Source organism: Phyllobates terribilis, unplaced genomic scaffold (genome assembly GCF_046119375.1).
Source record: "Phyllobates terribilis strain yellow unplaced genomic scaffold, ASM4611937v1 Scaffold_3__8_contigs__length_932513732, whole genome shotgun sequence".
NCBI lineage: Eukaryota > Metazoa > Chordata > Amphibia > Anura > Dendrobatidae > Phyllobates > Phyllobates terribilis.
The window spans coordinates 170207833-170222562 of record NW_027362763.1 but is presented as its reverse complement, the minus strand read 5'-3'; the positions used below and the strand labels follow the sequence as shown (position 1 = coordinate 170222562).

General features: G+C 47.6%; 1 protein-coding gene across 1 annotated transcript; it reads right to left on the bottom strand.

The window, feature by feature from the left end:
* Positions 1-8382: 8382 nt before the first annotated feature.
* LOC141257998 (C-C motif chemokine 20-like) lies at positions 8383-14034 on the bottom strand. The gene is made up of 4 exons (XM_073672987.1): positions 13899-14034; positions 12787-12910; positions 10542-10637; positions 8383-9910 (listed from the first exon to the last, which is right to left on the bottom strand). The coding sequence occupies exons 1-4, from the start codon at positions 13966-13968 to the stop codon at positions 9826-9828; spliced, it is 375 nt and encodes a 124-aa protein (XP_073529088.1). The 5' UTR covers positions 13969-14034; the 3' UTR covers positions 8383-9825.
* Positions 14035-14730: the final 696 nt, after the last annotated feature.

Below are 14730 nucleotides of genomic sequence, written 5' to 3'. Positions count from 1 at the left end.
ACAGGGGTCGCGGCGGCGGCTTCCGGTCGGGGCCTAGTCCATGGCGGTGACCTGGCGGCTACGGGCACAGCAGGGGGACTTTCGGGCTCTGCGACGGGGAGCTGGGGCAGGTAAGCGGTGTCACGGCTTGGGGTATAGGCGTCCCCTTTACCTGCCTCCATGCGTTCGGCTCCCTCCTCGGCGCCGTCTCCGGCCTTGGGTCCTCCCGCGCCATCCTCAGAGGCGGTCTGCTTCCTCTTCCAGGGTAGCGTGCTCCGTTGACTGGTCTCTGCTTGCTGGGCCATCTCCCGGCTCCACTCCGCCAGTATCTCACGCTGTACCCGGGCCATCCTCCTTGCGAGGCCCTCCAGGGCAGTTTGTGCACACTCCCGGTCTCGGGGGAGCTGCGCTAGGATCTCCGCTAGACCTAGCGGGGTTGTGGACTCTAGCAGGCTCCTGACCATCGGGTCGGTGCTGCTCTGCTCTGCTTCCGGCAGGCTCCTGGCCAGCGGGCCGGTGCTGCTCTGCCCTCCTTCCTCGGTCTCTAGCAGACTCCTGGCCAGCGGGCCGGTGCTGTTCTGCTTTCTCTCCATCTCCGGGTGAGCTCGCTCCAGACTGCTCCAGGCGACACCCATCTTTGTTCTCTTCTTTCGTCTCCTCCCACTTCGAGGGCGGTCCCGGGGCAACTCGGTGACTGTCAGCTCCAGGGGTAGTTCTTTCACGCTGACAGACACCTCCAGCATCACAGTCTCTGTTGGTGGGGGCGGTTTCCACTTTTGGCGCCATTTTCTGTCCCGGCCCACGATGGGAGGCGGCCTCTTGCCCTCCTTCGGCACGCCCATAATGGCGTCCGCTGCTCTTCCAAGGCGGGAAATCTTCGGATTTGGCGGGAAGCGTCGCCCAGTGGCGGGAAACTCTGCAGATGGCGGGAACAAGCTGGAAATGGCGGACAATCGGCGGGAAACGACCTGTGATGGGGTCCGATGGCGTGGACCCTCCGGAACCGGCGGGAGACTTCTTTCTGAGGTAAACTTGCACTTTTCTTCAGGCACGCAGTACCCGGGTGTTGCGGGCACGTAATCCTGCCGACTACGCCAAAGTTGACGCGCCCCCTGGGACATATTCCTTTTTGAGGGGAATACCCGGCACCGGATCAGATGGGGGGTTGTAGTCTCCGAGCGGCTGTGACCCGGCCCCGTGCCCAGGGCGTCAAGCTCAGTGTTATGTGGCAGCTTTACAGATGTTACTAAAGTTCTTTTGTGTCGACTACGCCACCCGTTGTGATGCGGTCACTGTGGCCGCCGCTGCAGCAGGGTCCGCTGAGGCTGATGGTGGATGCGCAGCTTGGTGGGATAACCCCCAACGGGAGGGGTATAGCCTCAGAGGGGACAGGCGCAGAGGATGGGGGTTGTGGTGGTGCGATGCAGCCGGCAATGAAGACAGACTCGGGTTGTGCAGTTAAGGGTGTTTACTTACTGCAGATGTTGTATTGGTCACTCCAGCTGCTAGTGACCACCCGAGCCGTGCTGCGTCCACCAGGTCCTGGATCCAGCCAACCCCCAAACAAGTCCGGAGCGTGGCCCTGAGCTCTCCCTCTGTCCTTTCTTCAGCCGTCCCCACCAGTGATTCACCTAGGTCCAGCTCCCTCGGGCCTTCTTTTGGGACACCCTTGGCCCTGGGTTCCCTGACCCTTCATGTGGTTTGCCTTCGGGGTGAATGTGGTGGGTGACCGTGGCAAACGCTGCCCACGATCTCCGGTCTCTGGCTGGGGATTGTTTTTGCCCCCACCAGCTTGGGTTCCGGTACCCTGATGCTGACTCCTCACCCGGTGTTCTAATTTGGGTTCTTGGGTCCCTTCAGTCTTCCCCCTCTGGGTCTTTCTCTGCTCCACTCTCTCTCTCTCCAGGGCTGCTGTTTCCTGCTCTCTGCATCTGACTTGTCCTCTGCAGCTGACTGACTGACCCTGATCTAAGTTGGTGCCCTCCTTATATATCCCTCTATGTGTGAGCTCAGGTGACCAGCACCCAATGAGCTCCTATCACTACCCAGACTGCTCCCCCTATCTGCCCCTACACTACATGGGATGTACCACCCCCCTCCCACTCCAGCCAGGAACAGGCTCGGTTGTACCTGCACATTTCTAAGTGGGAGTACCGTCGGCCTGCTCCTCTGAAATGGGATGTATGTAGTGCATGCAGTCTATCTGAGCTCAGTTCCACACTCCATCCTTACCCGGGAGTGGAATATCACACCTCTGGGTTGAGGTGCAATACCCCTGTAGCAGCCGAATCCTCAGGGTGCTACATCTTCACTTTCGGACATGCACAGTGTGCCTCTGAAGCCAGAAAGCGTACAACCAGCTTCAGAGGCGCAATGACGTGGGACTTGTCAGGTTCCCCTTAAATTCATGATTGGGTGAGTTTGGTGATAAACAATCACCCTTGGGATAAACTAGAATGGAGATTGTGGGCCAAGTCCTCTCATCCAAGATTAATGTCAACTTCATAAATGCTCTTCTGGTTGAATGGGCTAAAATTCCCACAAACATCTCCTCAAAATCTTTTAGAAAGTCTATTGTAACAGCCATAATGTAACGCCAGCGTCTCTGCCTCCTGCTGGGCAGAGACGCCGCTCCCCTCGCCGCCGGTGTCCTCCAGCTCCCCTGCTGCTGTTGCGAGTACCGCGCCCAGCTTCCCGGGCACTGTGCTTAGGGTTCACGTGCGCTCCCTCCCTCTCTCTTAAAGGGGCCGCACACTCCGTCCTAAAGAGTCCCCGGCCAATGGCCAGAGGACCACTCCTATTTAAAGCACCTCCTCCAAAATTGAGGTGCCTGTGCAAGGTTGTTGTTTGTGTGCTAACACTCTCCTCAGCCTTCAGGTTTCAGTGCCCGCCAGTCTGTCTGTCAGCCGTGCCCGCCTGCCTGTCTATCAACCGTGCCCGCCAGCCTGTCTATCAGGCTTTCCTACCCGGATGACCTGTCAGGTTACCTGCTGTGTCCGCCTGCTTGTCTACCCGGATCACCTGTCTGGCTACCAGCCGTACCCGCCTGCTTGCCTACCCGGATCACCCGTCAAACTACCTGCCGTTGTACCTGTCAGCCTCAGCCACCTGACCCGTGGGAGTTGCCTGCTCTCACACAAGGTAGGTCCCAGAGTGGCACCTGGTTCCCCTTCCCGGTCCCTCCTTGGTTTATGGAGTCGACTAAGCCACCGTGTGGCCAGGGTCGGTCCGAGTAGGTGCTTAGTTACGCTCCTCTGGTCCCTCCTTGCATCCTAGCACAGAGGTTCCACCACCCGGACCTGTAACAGTTTGCACAGGCCATGGAATCCGGTGGCTCCCAGGTTCCTTCGCGCTCAGACCTGTACCAAGAGGTCTCTCGCCAGGGAGCCCAACAGGATACTATCCTGCCCCACCTGCGAACCATCAACTTCCGCCTGGACGTGCTGTCCACCCCGACTGTGTCCGCATCTAACCTAGCGGCGCCCGCTCCGGTGGCATCCAGCTTTGGACCCCGGCTATCTGCTCCTCCACGTTATGGTGGTGATCCAGCCCTATGTAGGGGCTTCATAAATCAGTGCACACTGCACTTTGAACTCCTGGCACACCAGTTCACCTCCAACCGGGCCAAGGTGGCATTCATCATGTCTCGACTCACCGAAGAGGCGTTGGTGTAGCTTAACCCTCTGTGGGAGAGAGGGGATCCTCTGGTGTCCAATCTTCAGGCTTTCCTAGCGGCTTTCCGGAAGGTGTTCGATGAACCTTGACGAAAATCTTATACTGCCTCCTCACTTCTCAGACTCCGCCAAGGAAGTCTCTTTGTGGGCCAGTATGCCGTGCGTTTCCGAACCCCTGCATCTGAACTTGCCTGGAACAATGAGGCCCTGGTGTCCACCTTTTGGGAGGGCCTTTCCGGACGGATCAAGGATGAGCTAGCCGGTCGTGAAATACCTTCCTCCCTGGACGACCTGGTGTCATTAGCTACCCGGATTGACATCAGTTTTCTGGAACGCGCTAAGGAGATGACCCATGAGAGGAAACCTCTGCGCCTTGCAAAGTCCAGTCTCGCAACCTGCACTCACCCAGGTGTCTTCTCCAGAGCCTATGCAAATTGACCAAGTAAAGATGGTCAAGTCTCGCCAGGAGACCCGTCGTGCTGAGGGGAGTTGCTTCTATTGTGGCAATATAGAGCATCAAATCCGCTCTTGCCCGGTGAGACCGGGAAACTCCAGTGTCTAGGACCGCTCGGAGAGGTCGTCCTAGGCAAGAGTTCTTCCTCTCCGCCCTTGACTCTGTCCGTTTCTGTTACCAGTGGAGAGACCCGCTTCTTCGAGACTGCCCATCTGGATTCCTGAGCCGCTGGGAATCTCACCCAACAGGCCATTGTGGAGCGTTTTCAGATTCCTACCATACGTCTGGCGGATCCTTTAGCGGTTTCCTCTGTGGATGGAAAGCTTCTCCCTGAAACCATCTTGTTGGTCACTGAGCTGGTAACTCTTCAGGTGGGAATGCTGCACTCGGAGAAGATCTCCTTTAACGTACTGTCCGGTCTCTCTCATCCTCTCTTGCTTGGCCTGCCTTGGTTACAGAGACATGAGCCTGTCCTGAATTGGAACTCGGGTGAGGTGCTCCGTTGGGGTCAGGAATGCCATAAGACCTGTCTGGTTCCGGTTCGTCCTGCTCGACCCCCGTCTACTCTGGCTAACCTACCTGGCCTACCAGCACCCTACTGGTCCTACGCAGACGTCTTCAATAAAAAGGAGGCAGAGACACTACCACCTCATAGGCCGTATGATTGCCCCATCGACCTAATACCTGGTGCTACACCTCCCCGTGGTCGAATCTACCCCTTGACGCTGGCCGAGACCCGTGCCTTGTCTGAATACATTGAAGAAAATCTTGCTAGGGGATTTATCCAGAAATCCACGGCTCTCTAGTCCCTTGTATCAACTATAGGGGCCTAAACCAAATTACCATCAAGAATAAGTACCCCCTGCCTCTCGTCTCGGAGATGCTTGATCGCCTAAAAGGCGCAAGGATTTTCACTAAACTTGACCTGCGTGGGGCGTACAATCTGGTCCGGATTCGCAAAGGAGACGAGTGGAAGACGGCATTCAACACTCGGGATGGTCACTACGACTACCGTGTGATGCCCTTTGGTCTCTGTAATGCTCCAGCCATCTTCCAGGAGTTAGTAAACGATATCTTTTGAGATCTCCTGTATTCCTGTGTGGTGGTGCACCTGGACGATATCTTGGTGTTCTCCCCTGATCTGCCCTCTCACCGGAGGGATGTTCGTCAAGTCCTGCTGAGGCTCCGGAAGAATCGCCAGTATGCTAAGTTCGAGAAATGCCTCTTTGAGCAGACCATTCTGCCATTTCTGGGGTATGTCATGTCTGAGACCGGACTGCGGATGGATCCCGAGAAGGTGTCTGCTGTCTTGAAGTGGCCCCGACCGGAGGGGTTGAAGGCTATTCAGCGGTTTCTGGTATTCACTAACTATTACCGCCTCTTCATTCTCAAGGAGTTGTCTTCCGAGGCAGAGAATGCCTTTATCTCTCTTAAACAAGCCTTCTCCTCCGCTCCTGTGCTACACCGTCCGGATTGCAATAAACAATTCTTCCTGGAGGTTGATGCCTCTTCCTCCAGAGCCGGAGCGGTGCTTACCCAGAAATCTTCGTCCGGACAAATGGTGACCTGCAGCTTCTTTTCCAAACTCTTCTCTCCGTCCGAGCGCAATTACTCCATAGGAGATCGAGAACTGCTGGCCATCAAATTAGCGCTGGAGGAGTGGCGCTACTTGCTTGAGGGGGCTCTGAACCCGGTGGTCATCTACACTGACCATAAAAACCTCGCTTATTTGCAGACCGCCCAAAGACTAAACCCGCATCAGGCCAGATGGTCTTTGTTCTTTGCTCGATTCTGCTTCAATCTCCATTACCACCCGGCAGACAAGAGCATTAAAGCTGACACTCTATCCCACTCTTTTCTGTCTTCCGACCTGGAGTAGGAGCCTTTACACATCATTGATCCCTCCAGAATTATGACTGTTGCTCCCTTTGACCTGTCTCATCTACCTCCTGGTAAGACCTTTGTAGCGGCTCAGGATCGGATGAAGGTCTTACTCTGTGGCCATTCGTCCAAACTGGCTGGCCATGCCGGCCAGAAGAAGACACTTCTGCTCATTGCCCGGCACTATTGGTGGCCCACCCTGTGCAAGGATGTTGCAGATTTTGTCGCGGCTTGTTCCTCTTGTGCCCGTAACAAGATACCTAGGCACCTTCCAGCCGGTCGCCTCCTTCCTCTTCCCGTGCCTTCCGCTCCGTGGCAACATATTGCAATGGATTTCATCATGGATCTCCCTGTATTGGCCGGTTGTACAGTCATTTGGGTGGTCGCCGACCGCTTCTCCTTGATGGCTCACTTCATCCCTCTGCCTGGTCTTCCGACTGCACCTGTGCTGGCTAAGGACTTCATCCATCACATCTTCCGTCTCCAGGGCTAACCCCTTCACATTGTCTCAGACCGAGGAGTTCAGTTCACTTCTCGCTTTTGGAGAGCCACGTGCAAGCTGCTGGATGTCTCTTTGGATTTTTCTTCGGCCTATCATCCTCAGTCCAATGGTCAAGTGGAACGTATCAATCAGATCCTTGCCAGCTTTCTTCGGCACTTTGTCAACGTTCACCATAGCGATTGGGTTGAGCTCCTGCCCTGGGCCAAGTTTTCCTATAACAACCATGTGAATGAGTCTTCTGCTAAGTCTCCGTTTTTTGTGGTCTACGGTCGACACCCCTGGATTCCGTTTCCCGTCTCCATCTTCAGTGGACAATCCTGCCTCGGAGTCTCTCGTCAGTGAATTTTCTGCAATTTGGGAAGACACTAGATCTGCGCTTCTTCAGTCCTCCGAGCAGATGAAGAAGCATGCTGATAAGAGACGTCTGGATCCGCCTCAATTCCGTCCGGGAGACAAGGTCTGGCTTTCCTCCAAATATGTTCGCCTCAAGATACCATCTTACAAGTTGGTTCCGCGGTTCATCGGTCCGTTCAAGATTCTGAACCAAATAAATCCAGTGGCTTACAAGCTGAAACTCCCGGCCTCCTTATGGATCCCCAACTCCTTTCACGTGTCTCTCCTCAAACCGGTTGTCCTTAATTCTTTCTCTGACGATCCAGGTACCACTCCAGCTCCAGTCTCCTCCTCTGAGGACGTCTTTGAGGTAGAAAACATTTTGGCCATCAAGAGGGTAAGAGGAAAGACTTTCTTTCTTGTGGATTGGAAGGGGTTTGGCCCTGAGGAGAGATCTTGGGAGCCCAGGGAGAACATTCATGCCCCTAGCCTTCTAGAAAAATTTCTTGCGGGCCTGAAGAAGAGGGGGAGTAAAGGGGGGGGGGGTACTGTATCACTGGCGTCTCTGCCTCCTGCCGGGAAGAGACTCCGCTCCTCTCTCCGCCGCGGTCCTGGTCCGGTGTCCTCCAGCTCCCCTGATCCTGTTGCTCGCACCACGCGCAGCTTCCCGGGCACTGTGCTTAGGGCGCGCGTGCTACCTCCCTCTTAAATGGGCCACGCGCACCGTCCTAAAGAGTCCCCGGCCAATGGCCGGAGGACCACTCCTATTAAAAGCACCTCCTCCAAAATGGAGGTGCCTGTGGAAGGTTGTTGTTTGTGTGCTAACATTCTCCTCAGCACTCAGGTTCCAGTGCCCGCCAGTCTGTCTGTCAGCCGTGCCCGCCTGCCTGTCTATCAGCCGTGCCCGCCAGCCTGTCTACCTGCCGTGCCCGCCGGCTTGCCTACCCAGATCACCTGTCTGGCTACTAGCTGTACCCGCCTGCTTGCCTATCCGGATCACCCATCAAGCTACCTACCGTTGTACCTGTCAGCCTCAGCCACCTGACCCGTGGGAGTCGCCTGCTCTCACACAAGGTAGGTCCCAGAGTGGCACCTGGTTCCCCTGCCCGGTCCCTCCTTGGTTCACGGAGTCGACTAAGCCACCGTGTGGCCAGGGTCGGTCCGAGTAGGTGCTTAGTTACGCCCCTCTGGTCCCTCCTTGCATCCTAGCACAGAGGTTCCACCACCCGGACCCGTAACACTCTTGAAGAATGTGGCAATCCCAATGCCCAAGTCTGACACTCGTGGAAAGTGCCATACTTCTGCTATACAACAGGTCGTCCTTATCCTGTCTGCACATACGTATGATACCCCTTTCCTTCCATTTTCTCACTCTGATCGTGCCCTCCTAACTCTACTTCCTTCTCTAGATTTCATCACTCATTGAGTATTGGTTCAATCATGTAGAAGCCCCCGTCCACAGTAGTAGTGGTGAATCCACTGCCCAATGCACGGTCTCTCAATAATTTTTCAAAGTTGATTTTAAACAGTAAACTTTATTTTTTAAGAAAACATTACATTAGAAACTGGATTCCTCCCAAGTTGGTTATACAGTTTCCTACTGCGATCTTTTGATGATAACATGTAGGTATCAGGCTGTGATGTATGAAAAATACATATTGTACATATTGTTTATTTGATGAGATCTGATACATAAAGGTAAGATCATTCATTACATATTCTTCATATACACAGCAATTTACAAAAGCACATTTATTAAATGAACTTCTACAGGTCGTACATTTATTATTATCATTATTTATCAATAAAAATATTTTAGCAGTGAAACAGAAATAAAACTTCAAATTATATTCTTCAGAGCTTATAAAAAAGCTACAATCCATACGCTAGGGTCAGTTTCAAAGGAAACTAAATATGGCGACTTTACAGTCGTTTATTCCTGGATGGCTGGTGCTGTCTCTGGCATCAATGATAACCATGATACTTGGCCAAAAGCCATCATAAAAGTCGGATAAATATTTAGGCTTAAGCTCCAGAGCGACTCGGTGTCACTGCAAAGTATTGGTAAAATCACACCCAATTGGTGCTTTGGAGTCATAGGAGGACAACAATTTTCATTATTACATTACATAATATATGTATATCTGATGATTTTAGCTTATACCTACAACTTATGTTCTTAATATTCTATTCACATTACTATAAAGGATTTCCACTTAATAAAAGATTTTATTGCATTTATATTGGCTTCATTCACTGTTCTTCAACCAAGTATTGAGAACATTATACAGAATTCTTGAGTAGATATAATATTCATCCAGTGTTTTCTGGTTAACTTTGTATTGAGCCCAGAAGTGCTACATAATAGGCAATAAATTTTCAGTGCAAGAAATGAAGAAGTTTATGCTTGGTAGTAAAAATACATGGTGGAAAGTCACAGAAGAGGTCATTGAAGCCCCTTTGTTCTCAGGATCTATGTGGATTCCGAGAAGTTAGACCCTCACCAAAAATAAAGTGATTCCATTTCCTACTGATCTGCTGTTACTTTATAAAAGGGGAATATTAATTTAATGCCTGATAATAATAATTTAAGGATTTTTAAAAACGATATTTGGTGAAAACCATGTGATAATAGGGAACATAAACTTAAACTGCATATGAATGTATACAATGAGCACCCGTCTATGTGAGAACAATTCTGTGTGGCACATTCTGAGTTTGTCTGTATTATAAATGAACCCCCAACCTCAGCATACAGTATATACGATTCACTGTCTGCAAAGGTCCAGCCAAATATATGCATAAAAGGAAAATAACACACATCATCAGATGAAAGCAGCAAAGTTGGAGGCCTCTTTTTTACACCTCAGTCAACAAACCTATATATACTTAGTATAATAATAAAACAATTATTTCAATCATACACTCTATCTATTCATACAATAAAAATTTCACTTCTATAAGAAGATTCACTGATGGATCCATGTCCTTTATATCAGCAGTTATGCATAATTTTTCTTCATGTTCTTGCATAGCTTCCGAAGGTTTTTTCGTTGGTGTTTCTTAGGTTTCTTTGCCTGTTTGTCCCTATAGTAATGAAAAAAAGAAGGAAAGAATTAACCAACATGAGTAAAGTGTCTAATTCTTCTATAACTTAATGTACCATTCAAAACTGAGACTCATTATTTCTTGTACCCAGAGGATCTTCTGGTGGGCCATTTTACATAGTAGACAACTCTCCCTAAAAGTGCGGGAGTCTCCCAATAAAAGGTGAGACCTCTTGGACTCTTGGCAGAGTTGGCAAGCTTCAGAAACTTGAGCTTACCGAAAGCTTTTAGTATCTGATGTTGAGATGCTCCATTGGATGGACCCCTGGCACCCAATTGTGCAATTGGACAGTGAGGAACGGGACATGTTGGGATGGGAAACAGGATGGGATGTGGCCTCCAAAAAGAGGTTGTGGCTTTCAAAAAAGGGGCTATAATAAACATTTTTGACAGCAAAATGTTTCTATCTTGTAAGCCCTGTTGTGAAAATTGGCAAGCCATTTCATTACTGGTGAGGGCTATTTAACCTATAGTGGTCTTCCAATGTAGCTACTGTATGTATGATGAAAGTCAATATACAGCTCCATAACGAGGGCCATTTAAAAGCCTAAATTTGTGAAATTCTACATGTGTAAGGCATCAAATCAACTTATTTTAAAACAAGAACTTACACAGCAGACATCATTTTCTTAACCCAGCTCTGTTTCGGGTCAGCGCACAAGCTGATTATTTTCGGTTGTCCGCATGGTCTGGAATTTACTGTAAAACTGGGGGGAAAAAATGTGGCAACATTAGACACTAGTCAACAAATGCAGAACTCATGCTATAGCAGTGGCTACTATAGAGCTCTAATACTCATGTACACATCTATGTGTATGTATATGTGTGTACAGTGTGTATGTATATGTGTGTACAGTGTGTGTGTATATATGTGTTCAGCGTCTATGTATGTGTGTGTACAGCATGTATTATATGTGTGTACAATGTATATGTATGTATAATGTATATATATATATGTGTGTACAGCATGTGTATATATATGTGTGTACAACGTGTTTGTATATGTGTGTACAGTGTGTATGTATATATGTGTTCAGCGTCTATGTTTATGTGTGTACAACATGTATATACTGTATGTGTTTACAGGGTGTATGTATATGTGTATACAATGTATATATGTGTACAGCGTCTGTATAAGTGTGTATGTATATGTGTGTGTACAGCATGTATGTATATGTGTGTACAGCATGTATGTATATACGTGTGCACAGCGTGTATGTATATGTGTGTACAGCGTGTATGTATATGTGTGTGTACAGCGTGTATGTATATGTGCGTGTACAGCGTGTATGTATATGTGTGTGTACAACGTGTAGGTATATGTGTGTGTACAACGTGTAAGTATATGTGTGTGTACAGCGTGTATGTATATGTGTGTGTACAGCGTGTATGTATATGTGTGTGTACAGCGTGTATGTATGTATGTGTGCACAGCGTGTATGTATACTGTATGTGTACAGTGTGTATGTATATGTGTGTGCACAGCTTGTATATATATATATGAGGGCACAGCGTGTATGTATATGTGTGTACAGCGTGTATGTATATGTGTGTACAGTGTGTATGTACATATGAGTACAGCGTGTAGGTATATGTGTGTGTACAGTGTGTATGTACTTATGTGTACAGCGTGTAGGTATATGTGTGTGTACAACGTGTATGTATACTGTATGTGTACAACGTGTATGTATATGTGTGTGTACAGCATGTATGTATATGTGTGTGCACAGCGTGTATGTATGTATGTGTGCACAGCGTGTATGTATACTGTATGTGTACAGCGTGTATGTATATGTGTGTACTGCGTGTATGTATATGTGTGTGCACAGCGTGTATGTATATGTGTGTACAGCTTGTATGTATATGTGTGTGTACAGTGTGTATGTACATATGTGTACAGCGTGTAGGTATATGTTTACAGCGTGTAGGTATATGTTTATATATAAGTACTAAATGTCCAGGAGCAGTTCTGTAAACTCAGAAGTGAATTGTTTCCTTTTCAGATTTCTGTTCATGTTAAAGCTCTGTGCACTGCTCACTCATAACGTTACTATAGCAAGAAGCACTAACAAAAAGCGCAAGGTTTAAATGATATGCTTTATTTGCACTTCTTTACTTTGGATGTTTGCTTAAGGCCAATGGGAATAATAACCCCCTTTACAAACAATTCTGTCTATTGTATCTGCCAAATAACGCAACTGAAAAGGTGACAAGCATAAACTAATGACCTCTTCTATATAATTATTATAGAAAGGTCTCGCTCACACCACCGTATACATCAGACAAGTGCAATCCAAAATTTTATCAGATAGCACTCAAACCAATGTTATTCAATGGGGCAGTGCTGATTACCAATTTATTTCACGGAATCTGTCTGTGAAAAAAATCGCAGAATGCTGCAATCTCACTCCGAAATCAGATGCCACTCACCCATTCAAGTCTATGGGTGAGTGGAAACCATTGGAGTGCACTCGTATGACATCTGATTGCAGTCCATTTTCCGCACACTGACACAATGCAGAAGATGGAGAAAGTTTTTTCTCCATCTTCTCACTTGTGCTACGATTATCTCAACTTAAAGAATTGGATCACACAAAGCTGACACTCAGATCAAACTTGGATCAGAGTTTGATCAGAGTGTCATTACCATAATCGATCCGATTCTGTCGGAGGAGAGAATATACAATCGTGTGACCCGGCCTAAAAGTGAGATCCGTTACAAAATGCACCAAGTCAACTCCAAGTAAGGAGCAAAACGCTAAACCAACCACCAATATCAATATGACTCCCAACTTTCACTACTCTTACTTTTTCTGTAACTAGTAATACATACATAAAACTTTGTTGGTAACTTACACAACAGCGTCAATGTCACAGACCCCTGAAGACTCCTGCAGATAGTAGCGTTCAAACATTCCCACTTGTGGAACCTTGAACTTTTTTGCTGTATGTTTCATGCAGCAGTCATACACCCCAAAAACTGAAATAAAATAAACATCATTTATTACTAAATACAAAAGGCATTTATTTCTGCTAATACCAACAGAAAATAATGTATAATGGACATCTGTGCAAAGATAATAGGGTAGTCTTATTTATGTGTCAGAGCTTAAAACTTGAAATAAAAAGTACTGAAATTACTGTAGGGCTGCATTGTAGTTTTAGATTTCCAAGAGTATTTTGTAAGGGAGGTTTCACAAATAACTTTTTTTGGGGAAAAACTCTACAGCAGCGAGAAGTCTACTCAAAAGAAAATGGAAATATAATGGGTATGTTCCATGAAAAAAAACTTTCCAATGCTGATTTTGCTGCTAATCTGCAGTAAATTTTGAGGCAAATCTGCATATAGATTTGTCATGGATTTGGATGCAGATTGGCAGCAGATTTTACCGTATGAAGAGCAAGGTGAAATTAGCATTGAAAAAGTGTGCACATAAGGGTATGTGCACATATTTAGTAATTGCAGCAGATTTTTCTGCTGTAAAAATAAGTGAAGGCAGGAAAAATGCTACGTAAAATATGTGCGTTTTTTATGCGGTTTTGATGCGTTTTTAATTTCACCTCCCCCATTCCTTTGAATTTATAAAAAAAATGCTGCAAAAACGCAGAAACAGCTGACATGGTGCAGATTTGAAAAATGATTTGAAGGTTCAAATCTGCAAGGAAAATAAATAAGCAGCATTTGCTGGACAAACTCGTAGCTTTGGCTTTAAAAATTGCACAAAAAAATCTGCACGTGTGGTTTTCCAAAAAATATTGTTTCTGAAACCACCCTTAGACCGGTGCGAAATGACAAACAAGTACATTTTATTGCTGTCAAGCAATTCTGTCCTTCGCTCTGGAAATGATCAGTCACATACATACACAGCTTGTTAGCAGAGGAGCAAACTGAATATAAATATACATTCTGCAGAGTATAGTAGAACGTCCACAGCGATCATAAGATATCTGAGTCCACGCTTCCTTACCTGGTGAAGCAGCCACAAGTATAAGTGTGAGAGTGAGTGACACAGACATGTTGTTCCTGCTGGAAATCATTGTTGTCACTGCTACTGGAGGCTCGGAGTTAATGTGTGACGTTTGCCAGCGAGTCTTATGAAGGTAAAATGACATGTCCAGTCACACCCCTAATGTGTTAATTCAGGAAAGTCCCTATGGCTTGTGATCATTCACCTTCTACTATGAAGCTCATTTGGATTTTCCCAGATGAGCTACATTTTATTTTACCACCTCATGTCGTGATGAAATGTATTTGTGACATTCAGTGTAATGACGATGTCAATGTCACCAAAAGGACAATGACTTTAATATCGTTCTACATATTTTCAAAAGTTGTCAGGCTCAGTGATGAAATGAGCCATTTCTCAAAGCGGTTGTCCGGTCCACATTGATAAGTCTGCAGTCACTCTGTGTGACTGCAGACTTATAAATCCCCCCAGCGCACGCACTGTGAACTGCAGAGATTCGCCGGTTTCTGAGCCGGGACCTAAGGGTATGTATGCGTTATACATACCCCGGCCAGAGCCTGTCCCATACACTTGTATGGAGTGAGGCCGCGCCCAGTCTAGTGATGTGGCCATCCAGTGTATGGAGCAAGGCTGCGTCCAATAGACGGACTCTTACAGGGATTATGTACAGTGGCGACCAAAATTTTTGCATTTTTCTTAAAAGTGTGTTTACTTCTGTCTGGTTGTTGTGATGCCATTTTTCTGGGGATTTTAGTAAACCGGAAGCAAATGGATGTGAGCTATAAGGATGAAAATTGTGTTTGACATTGTTTTATCCCTTTATGTTTTAGTT

What these genes read in the sequence shown, in the direction of transcription:
- LOC141257998 (XM_073672987.1), bottom strand. Translation starts at nt 13,968, where the DNA reads ATGATTTCCAGCAGGAACAACATGTCTGTGTCACTCACTCTCACACTT. An exon ending in ACTTGTGGCTGCTTCACCAG is followed by an intron (nt 12,911 to 13,898) that starts GTAAGGAAGCGT and finishes ATTTTATTTCAG; the next exon opens with TTTTTGGGGTGTATGACTGC. An exon ending in AAGAAAATGATGTCTGCTGT is followed by an intron (nt 9,911 to 10,541) that starts GTAAGTTCTTGT and finishes TCATTACTATAG; the next exon opens with GGACAAACAGGCAAAGAAAC.